At 38.7% G+C, this 15,601-nt stretch overlaps 1 protein-coding gene and 1 pseudogene across 1 annotated transcript in view; one reads left to right on the top strand and one right to left on the bottom strand.

The window, feature by feature from the left end:
* Window positions 1–13,226, bottom strand: part of YAE1 (YAE1 maturation factor of ABCE1) — a 47,063-nt gene extending 33,837 nt beyond the window's left edge. The window contains 2 exon segments of the mRNA XM_010364249.2: window positions 8,993–9,114; window positions 13,066–13,226. Coding sequence (XP_010362551.2) covers window positions 8,993–9,114; window positions 13,066–13,194 — 251 coding nt within the window. The 5' untranslated portion in view covers window positions 13,195–13,226.
* On the top strand, window positions 9,428–10,260 carry LOC104663115 (annotated as a pseudogene).
* Window positions 13,227–15,601: the final 2,375 nt, after the last annotated feature.

Genomic DNA, 15,601 nt, shown 5'->3' with positions numbered 1-15,601 from the left:
TCTTTTGAACAGGTTTTCTTACTGATCGCTTATTTTGATTTAGAAAAATTCTCAACCTAGAATTTAAACAAGAACAGGAGGATTCTGATTTCTTATTTGTTGACATACCCCAAAAGCCCTCCTCATCCACTCAGCTTCACAAGTGGCTCAATCTGTCTGGCATAGCTTTAGGGATCATCACTAGCTTCTTGTACTTGGGACTATGAGGTCTAAGCAAAGGGCACATCACCAAGGAATGAAACACGGACTAGTTTATCAGGTGCAGCAGCACCACCTAGTGGGCTTGAACTAACTCAACAGCTTCTTCGAAAGAAACAGGATCCAAAGGTCCAAGGCCTCTCTCAGTGGTGAGTTGCATACACACGCATGAAAGCACCAGGATTCAATTTCCGAAGAACTCAATCTGTAGGTACTTCTGATTAGTACTTTGATCTTCTTTTTGGAAAGAGCAGACTATTTATAGGGCAAGAAAACGGAGTGTTACACACTGAGAACTCTTGGCTCTTTCTGGCAGATCTGTAGCAATATGCACATATGTGAGAGGTGAGCTAACACCCTTCTTTTGAGTTGAATAGGAATATGTAAAAGCTAGACACATCATCACAAAATGAGTGACATATAGTATCTTCCCGTTTGGAGGGTAGAAAGTCTAAGAAGTCTGAGGAGAATTTAGTTTCTCCTTTAGTGTATGTGCTAAACCACTTTCTACATAATATTCTCCCCTCAGAGTAAGCAATGGACCTTCTCTTTTTCTACATGTATAGCAAACAAATTTCTGGTCAATTTTTCTTCCTCATAACTGTTGGTTATTACACTTTTTTGTTTTTTTAGACACAGGGTCTCACTCTGTTGCCTAGGCTAGAGTGCAGTGGTGCAATCACAGCTCACTGCAGCCTCAACCTCCTGGGCTTAGGTGATCCTCCCACCTCAGCCTCCTTGGTGGCTGGGACTACAGGTGCACGCCACCATGCCTGGCTATTATTATTATTAACTTTTTTTGGTAGAGATAGGCTTTTGTCATGTTGCCCGGGCTGGTCTGGTCTCAAACTCCTGGGCTCAAGTCATCCTCCCACCTTAGCCTCTCAAAGTGCTGGGATTGTAGGCGTGAGCTATATACACATAGCTTGGCTATTATATACATTTTAAAAAATAAACAATACTTGCTGACTGGGAAAGACTTGAAAAATGCAGAAAAGTAGGTTCTTGTTCTTTTTTTTTTTTTTTTTTAAGACAGAGTCTCACTCTGTTGTCCAGGCTGGAGTGCAGCAGTGCAATCTTGGCTGACTGCACCCCCACCTCCTGGGTGCAAGCGATTCTCCTGCCTCAGTCTCCTGAGTAGCTGGGATTACAGGCACCTGCCACCATACCTGACTAATTTTTGTATTTTTAGTAGAGATGGGTTTTTGCCATGTTGGCCAGCCTGGTCTCCAACTCCTGACCACAAGTGATTCACCCGCCTCGGCCTCCCACAGAAAAGTAGAAATTAACAGCAAAGGAAACACATAGCTCACAGTTCCCCTTCTAAACACAGTCACTGCCACTGTGTTATTATTTAGTAAGCATCTACCCTGAGTACACACTCTGGAAGCAGGCTTGCCTTGGTTTGAATCTCAAGTGGGCCATTTGGTAGATATGACCTGGACAAGTTACTTAGCCTTCTTGGTGCCTCGATTTCTTCATCTCTAGGATAGGCATAATAATAGCTCTGCAGGAGAGGGCTATTATGAGGATTAAAGAAATTGATATATGTAAAGCTTTTAGAATATAGTGCCTATATGTAGTAAACACTATCTGCGTTAGCCATTACTTTCCCTCTCCTCTTCCTCCAGCTCCTTGCTGTTATTAGAACTATGCACCAGGGAACCTGCTAGAAACTAGCATCTTGGTTTGTTTTCACCTAGCTTTTGCCTTTGTATAGTTTCTGTCCTCTCTTTCTTAGTAGCTGAAACTATACTAAAACATAACTTTGTATCTTTTAAAATTTTGCTATATTGTAATATTATTCATTGTAAAATTTGTAATGACTGGTAAATGCTATTATCTTAATGTAACTATTTAGCCTGGTGTAAGATAATGAGTTTGGATATGTGGATTTTTATTATTAACATGCAAAATGAAGATAAACATTTTTTAAAAAGGCAAATATAAGGCAGGTGTGGTGGCTCATGCCTGTAATCCCAGCACTTTGGGAGGCCAAGGCAGGTGGATCACCTGAGGTCAGGAGTTCAAGACCAGCCTGGCCAACATGATGAAACCCCATCTCTACTAAAATTATAAAAAATTAGCTGGGTGTGGTGGCGGGCCCCTGTAATCCCAGCTACTCAGGAGGCTGAAGCAGGAGAATCGCTTAAACCCAGGAGGTGGAGGTTGTAGTAAGCTAAGATTGCGCCATTGCACCCCAGCTTCGACAACAAGAGTGAAACTCCATCTTAAAAAAAAAAAAAAAAGCAAACATAAAGGTTTACAAAAGAATGTAACATGATGTATTCTGGAATCCTGTTTCTGGTTATATTTCCATGTTGGCTAGTAGATTCATTTTTTTTTTTCTCTCATCAAGCACCACCTATGCATCTATGTAGACGGCATGATGCTGAATGCTGGCAATATAACACTAAATAAGGGATTTTCCTGGAGAAATGTGAAGAGGCACTCAAAGTGATGCAGGTGAAACACTGGGAAGAGCAATCAGCATTGCCTGATGAAGCTGAAATTTAAACTGGCATTGGAGGGTGACTGGAATTTGCTGGGAAAGGATGTGGAATAAAGTATTCTAGGCAGAAGAGTCAGCAATGAGTAAAAATCAAAGTTGGGAGTAAGCCTAGCGTGTCCATAAAGCATTGTAGTAATGCCTGTAAAGAAGTGTAGTGTGCATGGTGCAGTGGAAAGAGGCAGGTGGGAAAAGAAGACTGACAACACTTCTTTTGAGCCCAACACTTCAACAGGTTTGGGCCCAGACCTGGAAAAAAAAAAAAAAAAAAAAAAAGAAAAAAGAAAAGAAGGAATATATCCAGGTTTTAAGTCAGGGAAGTAAACAGTTTTGGGAAGATAACATGGGCAAGGGAGAGAATGGACAGGAAAACAGCTAGATTGTAGATACTGACATTAGTGATGTGGCTGGTACACAAATTAATTAAAATCTAAGTGATTAGAATGAAAGAAGGCCAGACTCAAACTGTTTGAAAGATGTAAAGCAACTCAATTGGAAGTAGTTGATGGCAAAGGAAAGGCAGAGGAAGAGTTAAAGGTTTCCAGCTACGGATGAACAGGGATGACATTAATAGGTGAGACCATCCAGTCAGAGTATAAAAACAAAGAGGTCCAACAGTGAAACTCTGGGGAATCCCTACATCTAAGCAGCAGTCAGAGTGGGGAAGAGTTAGCAAAATGATAGGGAATAGCAATAAGCAGGACAAGAACAAGGGTTGCTGGAGAAGGCAAGGAGAAGGGATTGTATGTATAATCAGTAGATGGTTCATGTCCAATGATGGAGAGGAGACAAATAGGAGGACTGAAAACAAGTCAGTGATGGGCAGTTGTGTGACTGCTGCCCATCACTGGGCAAAAAGTTGAAGTGAAAAGCTGAAGTGACTTTAGCAAAAAGTAGTTTAAAGCTGGAGAGTGCATAAGGGGTTAAGAATTTGAGACAGTGATGACAGACTCCTACTCCAGCATGTTTGTTCAGAAAAGGCATTAAGTAGGGGCAGAAGCAAGAAAGGTGGTAAAGTATCTTCATGACAGAGATTTGCGAATTTCTGTAGAACAAGAAGCCTGCTCGGTGGATCACTTCCTCTACACACACACACATACACACACATCCCTACACCCACACCCACACACTCTTTCTCTCTCTCTCTCTGTCTCTCTTCCTCCTGTATCTTAGACTGGAACCTTAGTTCTAAGAACAAAGCTCTAACCTTAGTTGGAAGAGGGTAAGAATCACAGCTTAGACTTGTCTGAAGGCTTTTATTTTGGTTTCCCACAAAGCAGTTAATAAGCAGTGTAAAGGATATATATTAGGTAAGGACACAGGTACATGTATTCAGCTGCCTGCTCCCTCTACATATCACATTTTTGGTGGTGTCAACAGTTCTAGTAACTGAAATGTCAGAAAAGTATGGTGCTGTGGGCTTCCTTACCACCCTTTTTAAAAACCTCAGCACCTGGAAGTAACTTATTTTAGATGAAATTTGTTTCTACGGAACCCACACCACTCAGTTTAATGTCTGGGTTCTGGGCCTTGAAACTCTGGCTGTGCCAGCTCTGGGGCAATCTTGCTTTACCATTTTTAATTTATGGTTATGCAGGGTCTTCTCATGGGAAGACCTGGCAGGCCTACAACATGTGAAGCAAGGCAAGAAACCCAAGGTAAGTAAGCTTTCTTTGCCTTCATTCTTGGTTCTAGTACAAAGGCTCATGTTCATGGAACACAGGTAGAATAAGCATGCCATTAACATTCCTCTGCAGTCCAGTAACTTCTGTATTTCATATTGTCAGAGATAGGGTATTGCTCTGTTACCCAGGCTGAAGTAGAGTGTGGCGATCTTGGCTCACTGCTGCCTCAACCTCCTGCACTCAAGTGATCCTCCCAGCTCAGCTTCCCAAGGAGCTAAGACTACAGGGACTTAACATCATGCCTGTTTTTTTTTTTTTTTTTTGAGACAAAGAGTCCTGCTCTGTCACCCAGGTTGGAGTGTAGCGACGCAATCTTGGCTCACTGCAACCTCCACCTCCCGGACTCATGCAATCCTTGTGCCTCAGCCTCCCCGGTAGCTGGAATTACAGGCATATGCCACCATGCCTGGCTCATTTGTCGTATTTTAGTAGAGACGGGGTTTCACTATGTTGCCCAGGCGGGTCTCGAACTCCTGAGCTCAGGCAATCCACCTGCCTTGGCCTCACAGTGTTAGGCTTACAGGTGTGAGCCACTGCACCCAGCGGATTTTTTTCATTTTACTAGAGACAAGGTCTCACTATGTTGCCCAGCCTGGTCTTGAACTCTTGGACTCAAGTGATCCTCCTGCCTTCACCTCCCAAAGTGTTGAGATTACAGGTGTGAGCCACTATGCCCGGCCGCTTCTGTACTTTTTTAAAGGCAAAACAAGTTCAAGAGATGTTTTCAACCCAACAGTCTCAACTAGCGAATTCTCCTGATTTCATTTTCTATGAAAATCTGTACAAATACACCATATGTAGCCAATGGTGGCAAGGGGTGTTATCTTCAGGGAATCTTATCAGGAAAAGCTTAGATAAAAATCTCAAGATTTACCACACTCATGACATTTTTACTTAGGGTGGCCTTGAGATGCATCATTAAGAGGTAAGTATTTCATATCTATATGCACGGCACAGCAACATTAAGACTTTAGAGGCTGCTTATAATACCCATATTCCATGTGGAGTGGAGATTTTGGCTGTGTCCATAAACATGGAAAGATACATATAACTAGACAAACTAGTAAATCTCTGAAACAGTCTTTACATCTGGAGAGATAGAAGAACTTTTTTTAGCCAGCTGTCAAATGGCACTGGTATCTTCAGTGGGTTTTAATAAATCCTGAAACTTAATATGGCTTTCTGATTTCAAATTTGTTGCTTCCATTTCTTAATGTTCTTCTGTGAACTTTGAGGGTCGTAAGATCACAGTAATACATTTTTAATCTCTTGAAAAGATATACTTCGTCAGATTCTTCATCTCAATATGCCTGTCTTTCAGCTTAGATCGTAGGTATAAATAGGGGCAAAAGAGCAATTAAGGCTACCAATGAGGGACAATTATTTCAGTGCCTTTGAAGTCAGGTATCTCATATAAACTTGTGTTTCAGGTGAATAAAAGTGATGAGAAATCCTCCCGTTTCTGATATGCTTAGGTCCTGGAGCAAAAATTTGAATCTAATTTTGTCCATGCTAGACTAAGAATATTGGTTCAAGGTAATATAGAAGTCAGTGTTTTACTCCTATGTGAATATGAAAAATACTGCAGTTTAAAATAATCTGGCACATTGTTAGGCAACATTATTAATTCCTTACTACTTAGAAAAACTATTTTCCTTGAACTTTAGCATAAAATATATTTTCTATATTTTTCACAAAACTGAATGTCCTTACTTTTAATGAATACAAAACCAGAAGATTTTAGTATTTTGCTGTTAATCATTTAATCAACAGCATAAACACTGCTTCAGTTTCTCAGTCTCTTTTGATTTCAATATATAACTACATATATATCTATATATATATATATCTCTACATATATATATAGTAGGGATAGGTCCTTCTAAATATGTTTAATTCTTGTTCACTTTTGCTAATAAGTCTGAAAACAATTCATTTTGACCACAAGTTTGGAAATGTCAATGACAATGGAAATTTCTGACCATATCTTAAACTCCATAAAAATTACCAGCGACAAAGAAAAAAGGCTTATATTACATTTAATAGTGTTAATTTTGAAGACAATAGTGTTAATTTCAATCTTCCATAAAGGATAACCCTACTGTTGAGGTGTTTGATGCAGAAACCAGTACAAATTTCGATTGTCAGGAAACCAAATGTTCTGAACATTATTTTCATTAGAAAAGGGAAGATAATTTTATAGTTGTTTGAGGTGTTGTAATACATCTACTGATAGGCCCAGCTGCTTAACTAAACCGGCTGTCTGTTCCAAAATCCATGTGGGGCTTGGGTTTTCTGAATGTGCATGCTCCTGTGTTCTACAACATTCTAAATATGAACAATCTATTCCATTATGGCTCTTGCTACAGTTTTTGTTAAACTCAGCATTATTTTCACAGAGTCTTTCATCTTTAGCTTCATCAGTCTTTTTCTCAGCTGGAACTACATGACAAATGTCCATGTCCTCAATGGAATCCAATAAATCTACAACATGGGATGGTGGAGTGATTGATTTCAGATGTTTGAGCACACACTCTTCACACTGGCCAACTGCATCCAGAAGATTGTTTATTTTATTGATCAAAGTTGAATTATTATTATGAAGGTGACACCAGGAGAGCAAAGCACTAAACAAAAATATAAACAAGGGTTAAATAGCAAAATAGGACTTAAAAATATAAGACTATTTATCAATTGGACTTAACCATAAAACTGTTTATAATTCATAACCCCCCTTTCTTTTTTTTTTTTTTTTTTTTTTTGAGGCGGAGTCTCCCTCTGTGGCCCAGGCTGGAGTAAGTGGCGCGATCTCGGCTCACTGCAAGCTCTGCCTCCCGGGTTCACGCCATTCTCCTGCCTCAGCCTCCCGAGTAGCTGGAACTACAGGCGCCCACCACCTCGCCTGGCTAGTTTTTTGTATTTTTTAGTAGAGACGGGGTTTCACCGTGTTAACCAGGATGGTCTCGATCTCCTGACCTTGTGATCCACCCGTCTCGGCCTCCCAAAGTGCTAGGATTACAGGCTTGAGCCACCGCGCCCGGCCCATAACCCCTCTTTCACAACTCTATATACACTTTTCCTGATTTTATACTTTTCTCTTATGACTATGTAATATCTGTTGAAGATGAATACAACTCCAAGAAAGAAAAATTAGTTTCTTCTTTAAGGACATTAAACAGCTTCTAAACTAGCAATTCTCAATCATGGATGCACATTAGAAACACCTGAAGAGCTCTGCAATCTATCAGGGCCCAGATTATACTCCAGACCAATTAAATCAGAATCTCTGGGGGTATCTTTTTTTTTAAAGTTTCAGAGTTTATTTCAAGGTGCAACCAAAGTTGAACACCATTGTTCTAAGCATATAGTTGCTTGCCATCAAGAATGAAGGTTAGAGAAAAAAAGTTTTAAAGAGACTTCACTTCCCTGGACTTATGTCACAGAGTAGACATTGTTTGCTGAACTACTAACAATTTCTTTGAAAAAGGTAAAAATTCTTCCAGTCCTAACAGATTTAATATCATAGTCATGTCATAAAATAATGATTATGAAAAGTATTTAAAAATAGAATCCACTGATAGAAAAGATTCAGCAGTAGCTTTCTAAGGTTATATAACATTAACTTGATGATGTGAATATTCACATTGACTATTTTCCTACTGTAGCAGACTAAATTCTGGTTCCTAATAGTTGGATTTTCTAAAACCCAAACACAATAAATTTTTCGGTTTTGTTTTGTTAACTTTTATCATCTACTCTTCTTTAAAATGAGTGCTTCTTTGAAGCATTTTTTTTTTTTCTCTACCAAGGGCAGTTTAAAGGGTATAAAACAAGGGTGTCCAATCTTGTGGTTTCCCTGGGCCTCATTGGAAGAACTGTCTTGTGCCACAGATAAAATACACTAACACCAGTGATAGCTAATGACTCAAAAAAAAAAAAAAAAAAAAAAAAAGACAAAGAAAATAATCATGAAAAAAATCTCATAAAGCTCATCATGTTTTAAGAAAGTTTATGAATTTGTGTTGGGCCATATTCAAAGCCGTCCTGGGCCACATGTGATATGCCGGCCACTGGTTGGACAAGCTTGGTATAAAGCATCAAAGAGGACAACGCTGCTAGGCTCCTGGCTCTGTGTATCATTTGACCACTTGGCTCTGATATATGCCATTATTGTAATGGCATCCTGACAAGTATTCAATGTTCAGGACTAAAGTAAATGAAATCAATTTTCTCTTAATTACCAACTATTTTCATCATGTACTTCTAGTCTAGAGGTCTGTCATACTGTGTGGAAGTATTAAAAGTTTTATTCAAAATCTGAAGACCTTTTAATGAGATAGATAATTGTTCAGGTAGCAGAAGTATACATCTTCTTACCATTTCTTTGCACGAAAAGACAGTATGTGGTTCACATATTAAAGTGGATGAGCTGATTAACGATTTTGACTTTTTGAAGGCAATATAATTATATGTTCTGTGACACACTTTAGCGGATTTAGCAGAAGGAAAAACACTTCAGTTTAAACACTTTATTTTTACAGAAACATCCTCCGGTAGTATTGAGGTTAAAATGATTCAGCATTTAGACTTTAAAAATTACCTTAATGTTCCTCGGAGTCGTCCATAGTTTAAAATGACTTCTGCGCCTTCCTTATAACCTTGATTGAAGCCCTGTTGTAGAGCAACTGCTTTTCCAGCATCTATTCCATCTCTATAACCTTCCTAAAAATAAGTAATGGAGAACTGCAGCTGTAACTAACACCGAGTATACCACATGTAGGCTTTTCTAGAAAAGTACAGAACCAATTTAGAAAGCTGATGAATTAGGGCTTTACTGTGTTATTGACCATAATATGGCATAACAATATAACTAAAGCAGACTATGCTTCTCATAAGTTTATTACTAGTTTATCATTACTTATCCACTTTTGAGGTCTAGAGTTACTGGGCAATTTTCAAAACACTGATAATCACAGTTTTTAAAAAACTTAGTATTGGGCCGCCATGTTTGCTGTGAAGTGGGCAAGTGGCAGACATGGCACCTTCCAGGAGTCTTGTAGTTCCCCTGGCAGTCCTGGTACTGTTGCTTTGGGGTGCTCCCTTGGACCCACAGGCAGCAGAGCAACATACGCATCATCACGGACGAGAACTGGACAGAGCTGCTGGAAGGAGGCTGGATGACAGAATTTTATGCCCCGTGGTGCCCTGCTTGTCAAAACCTTCAACCGTAATGCGAAAGTTTTGCTGAATGGGGAGAATATCTGAGGTTAATGTTGTGAAAGTGGATGTCACAGAGCAGCCAGGACTGACTGAATAGTTTACAATAACTGCTCTTCCTACTATTTATCATTGTAAAGATAGTGAATTTGGGCACTTTCAGAGTCCAAGGACTAAGAAGGACTTCATAAACTTTATAAGTGATAAACAGTGGAAGAGTATTGAATCCATTTCATCATGGTTTGGTCCAGGTTCTGTTCAGATGAGTAGTATGTCAGCACTCTTTCAGCTATCTATGAGGATGAGGACTTGCCATAACTACTTTAGTGAAGACCTTGGATTGCCAGTGTGGGGATCATATACTGTTTTTAGCAACTTTAGCAACTCTGTATTCTGGACTGTTATTAGAACTCTGTATGATATTTGTGACAGATTGCCTTTGTCCTTCAAAAAGGCACAGACCACAGCTATACCCTTCAAAAAAATTATTATCAGAATCTGCTCAACCTTTGAAAAAACTGGAGGAAGAACAAGGGGCGGATGAAGAAGATGTTTCAGAAGAAGCCAAAAGTAAAGAAGGAACAAAGACTTTCACAGAATGCCATAAGACAATGCTCTCTGAGTCCATCACTGGCCACAGATAAATCCTAGTTAAATTGTATAGTTATCTTAATATCATGATTTTGATAAAAACAGAAGACTGATTATTCCTTTTGGTTTGAAGGGAACTGTGACTTGCTTGTATATTACAGGGTTCAGTCTAGATTGTCATTAAATTGAAGACTCTACATTCAGAACATAAAAGCACTAGGTATGTAAGTTTGAAATATGATTTAAGCACAGTATGGGGTTTAAATAGTTCTCTAATTTTTGAAAAATCATGCCAAACAATAAGATTTATGTATATTTGTTTAATAATAACCTGTTTCAAGTCTGAGTTTTGAAAATTTACATTTCCCAAGTATTGCATTATTGGGGTATTTAAGATTTTAGATAAAAATATTTCTCATTTGATATAATTTTTCTCAGTTTCATGTATGTGAAAAAAGGAAGATATTTCCCATAAACGGGAACTTTGCCCACTGTCTCAAGAAATATATATTTCAGTGACAATTCAGTGGTCTTTTTAAAGATAGATTCCAAAATTTCCTCGTATTTTTAGGTTATGCAACTAATAAAAACTATCTTACATTAATTAGTTACAGTTTTCTACACATGGTGATATAGGATAAGCTAATGATTTAAGTTTTTAAGTCCATGGTATTCTCTTGATTCCAATAAATGATTTTCTCTTGTATTTTTCTTATTTACTATGGATTACATTTTTTATTTTTCAAATTGGATAATTTCCTGGAAGTGTTTTTTATGTTTTAGTAAACAGTATTTTTTGTTGTTGTTTCAAACTGAAGTTTAATGAGAGATCCATCAAATTGAACTGTCTGTTGAAAATTTAAAATTTTGGCCATTCATTTCAGATTTTAAATCATTCTTGCTGAACTTCTACTTGAAATTTTTTTTTTTAAATTTTTCTTTTTGGATGTGAAGGTGAACATTCCTGATTTTCGTCTGATGTGGAAAAGCCCTGGTAGTTCACATTTTGAAAATTCACAGAAGCTTAATATAAAACAAAGTTTGCATTCTACTCAGGAAAAAACATCTTCTTGTATATGTTTTAAATGTATCTTTGGCCTCATACAGAAAGTTCTTACTTAATTTTACAGTCTGTAATGCTTGATGTTTTAAAATCATAACTCTCTCTCTATATATATTTACTATTATTATTTTCTGAGATGGAGTCTCGCTCTGTCACCCAGGCTGGAGTGCAGTGGCATGATCTCAGCTCACTGCAACCTCCGCCTCCCAGGTTCAAGTGATTCTTCTGCCTCAGCCTCCCAAGTAGGTGAGACTACAGGTGCATGCCACCACGGCCAGCTAATTTTTGTATTTTTAGTAGGGACGGGGTTTCACCATACATTTTTATATTTTTTAAGAGACAAACTTCATATTTTCCTGTTCTTTCCTGACTGCTAATATTGTGTGGTATCTCACAGGTAGAAATCAACAGGATAGGACATTTAGTGTATTTTTACTCCTTAAAGAGCTAGAATACATAGTTTTGACCTCACAAGAAGGAGGAAAACCATAAATACAATGAATCAACTGATCATTATGTAGTAGACAATTTCTGTAATGTCTCTTTCTTTCTAGGCTCTGTTGGTAGGTGAATCAATTAGATTTATAGTAGAATAATGTACAAGTTTTCTTTAAAGGCCTCTCCTTTAGAATATAAAATATTCTATCATTGAAGAATTTGGATGTGTAACTTGTGATGCCTTAGAAAAATATCCTAAGCACAAAATAAACTTTTCTAACCACTTCAAAAGATCAAAAAACAAAAAACAAAACCCAGTGTCAGCAATGTATTCACAAAAAGGATACATGGAAAATTACAAGTCTGGGCTCTTGCCAACTGATTGGAATGGTGTGGGTGGGTGAGGAGACAGAGCAAAGCAGAGAGGAAATTGTTTTAAAAAGGATGACGAGAAGTCTGGTTTCAGAAATTTTGCATAATACCTAAATTCAACTAACCTGCAAAGGCTATGTGGGTAGTGATTTCGTTCTGCATCTCTCACGGTGCCACAGCATTCAAAAGATGCTCAATACTTACTAGCATAGCCCCAGTCTCACATAAAGCATTTTTGTAATTGACAACATGGTTTTTGGGCTAAGCAAATACCACTTTACTGAAATATTAAACAAGGTAGATTTCCAACTGCAGCTTCAGCGGCAATTTAATGGTTGGCAAATATATAAAGTTGACGTGGACCTCATACTTGGTCCTCACCCAGAACTAGGTTCTGAAGGCTGCACACAGAAATTAAGCTCAGTTTCAATGAACAGTGAGACAAATTAGAGATGAAAAACTTACATCTAACAAATAAAGAAACCAACTTTAATATTCCCTTACCTAGACACCAGTATTCCACATTAGTTTTCCCTTATTGCCCTCTGACAGCATGCTTAGTTCATCTTTTCAATGTGTCTTGATAAACACCACTCCTTAACTTTAGGCTCCCCACCCATTCAAGCAACCCATATAAACTGAGTACACGTCCTTTGATAGCCATAATTGGTATAGTTAGTGTATGTTTCTCCCCAGTTCCCTTTCCCTGTGATCCTCAACAAATTGCAAACTGTTCAAAGTCTAGACATAGTTAATTTTGGTCGGTCCTCTGCTTCTAACGCCCCCCCTAGGCTCTCAAACAACGCGTCTTGTTGTTTTACACGCTTTCAAGTAACCATTGAGAAATTCTAGCAAGACGCGGGTCGGACCGGGTTCCTAGGGATAAAGAGGGCAGCGCCGGGCCAGGTTGGGGCCACTCTGGACCCAGCTTCTTCACAACTCCGCGCCTCTTCCCACAACCCAGCACCCCGCGCCGTCCACACCACGTTTACTTTGACTCGTCTCTGCATGTGGCTCTGCCATTCCCGCTGCGCCAGGAGCGATTCGTCTGCCTCCTCGTCAAACACGTCCCCTTTGTCTCCAGGGCCCCGGACCAAGGAGGCTGCTTGAACCCACGACATCACCCAGGCAATTACAGGGTCGCAGGCCAACGGAAGCGCCAACAACTCCTTCCGGTCCGAAGGCGGGGCGAAGACGGCGAGTGGAGGCTCGGGAGGGGCTGCGCGTGCGCATGGGCGTGCTGTGCACGGTGTCCGCCGACAGAGCGTCTCGCTTGCGGTGACTTTGGGCTCCCTCGGTTGGCGAAGTGTTGATGTGCGCCTGTGAGTTGTGAGCGAGGCAGATTTCCTCGCGTGGCCGGCGCGACCTTCGCCTTTGCAGAAGGCAGCCGGTACCCTCAGTGAAACACCTTCCGTTTCCACCGTAGTCCTATCATGGTCTAGGTTTTACACTCGCGCGCGTTGGTAAACTATTAAAGGTAGTAAAGTTGATGGGCAATTACCGCCCAAAGACTTGGTCTCTTTTGGAATCTCCTCTGCGTTTAAAGGATTTGACAAATTGACATTTTAAACTGTTAGGATTGTGGAGTAAAGGATAATAGAATCGAAAAGTGAGGTACTGCAGCCAATATGAGATTAGTAAGAAATATAGAGTACATTTGTAAAGCCAATATATTTATTCATTGATCCACAGTATCCTTCTGCCTCCCATTCCTGTTCATATGCCCTAAACTGTTGGTTTGGTAAGGGTGGGGACTTGTGTCAACACCAGGACAGTTCTGACACATAGTAGATGCTGAACTCGATCTTGGTGAATGAATGAACACCTGTAGTATTTCTGTTTTGCACTTTGCCTAGGTAAAATGAGTCATGTGATAATTATTTATCTAACAATTTATTGAACACCTACCTTGTGTCAGGCACCATTCTAGGCTTTGGGATACATCGGTGAACAGACGGAAGTTCCCAACCCTTGTGGACTTTATAGTCATGTAAAATTGACAGGATAAACAATAAGCTATATATAAGTAACATAAGTTTTGTTAGAAGATCATAAATCTATGAAAAAAATTTTTAAATAAGCACAGTAAGAACCATGAGTGTGTGGAAGTGGGTGGTTGGTTCATGTTACAATTTTAAATCTCCAGAGAGAATTTGGCATCCCACAAATAAAAAATATGTAAACTATAAATATGTATATTTTATTACTGTAAATGTATTAAGACATATGTATATATCTTTATTAGGAACAAAATGGTAGTAAGCAATAAAGATAACAATGAATAAAATAGAAAACCTCAAAACTTGAATAAGTAAGTCCAATTCTTTTTTGTATTATTTGAAAACACCAATAAAATAGATAATTCTGTCATGATCCTGATTTTTAAAGAGAACAAAATTATACAAGAATGAGAAATGAGATAACCACTGATGCAGAAGGAGATTAAAATATTAATTACCAACTAAAACTCAAAAGCAACACATTTGAAAACCTGGGAGATATGAATGACTTTCTAGTAAAATTGACCCAAGAAGTAGAAAACATGAAGAGGCTAATTACCATAGAAAATTGGACATTAAATATCTACTATTAAAAATGTCACGGAGACTTGGGAGTTTCACATTAAGTCCTTTGCAATCTTTAAGGAATGATGGATTCTTAAACTATTTTTACCATTTTAGGGGAGAGAAAAAGAGGAAACTCCTTGAATCATTTCATGAAGCCAGCCTTACTGTAACTTCATAAAGATAGTATCAGAAAAACCCCAAAATTCAAGTTAGCTTGTGAATATGTATCCAGAAAAGAATCTAGTAGGTTGGTGCAAAAGTAATTGGGGTTTACTTTTGCACCAACCTAGTAGTACTTTATCAAAAGAATAATTCAAGAGGTTTTATACCAGGAAAGCAAACTTCTGCAATATTAGGACATCAATAATATTTCATTGCATTTACTATTTTTTGTTTTTAAACAGGGTCCTGCTCTGTCACCCAGGCTGGAGTGCAGTGGTAAGATCACAACTCACTGCATTCTGGATCTCCTGGGCTTGAGCTATCCTCCTACCTCAACCTCTTGGGTAGCTAGGACTACAGGCATGTACCACCGCACGTGGCTAAGTTTTTGATTTTTTTGTAGTGACAGGCATCTCACTATGTTACCTAGGCTGGTCTCCAACTCCTGAGCTCAAGCTATCCTCCCATCTCAGCCTCCTAAAGTGCTGGGATTACAGGCATGAGCCACTGTGCCTAGCCTGCATCAACATTAATATAAAGGGGAAAAACATGTTTTATTAATAAATGCTAAAAAGTCATTTGAAAAAATTTAAAAATCATTTCTAACAAAATAAAGTATAAATAGAAACTACAAATTGATAAAGATTTTACAAAAATTCCTATGAGTAGTATTTTAAACACTTAGATATTCAGATGTTTCCTTTAAAGTATAGAAAGGAGAGGGCATCTGGTAATCACTATTATTACTATACTTTTAGAGACTAGCACAATAGCACATGCAATAAGAGAAGTAAACAAA

The sequence above is a fragment of the Rhinopithecus roxellana genome, chromosome 6 (assembly GCF_007565055.1).
Source record: "Rhinopithecus roxellana isolate Shanxi Qingling chromosome 6, ASM756505v1, whole genome shotgun sequence".
Taxonomy (NCBI): domain Eukaryota; kingdom Metazoa; phylum Chordata; class Mammalia; order Primates; family Cercopithecidae; genus Rhinopithecus; species Rhinopithecus roxellana.
Note: the sequence above shows the minus strand (reverse complement) of the source record. Positions and strands in the feature narration are given on the sequence as shown.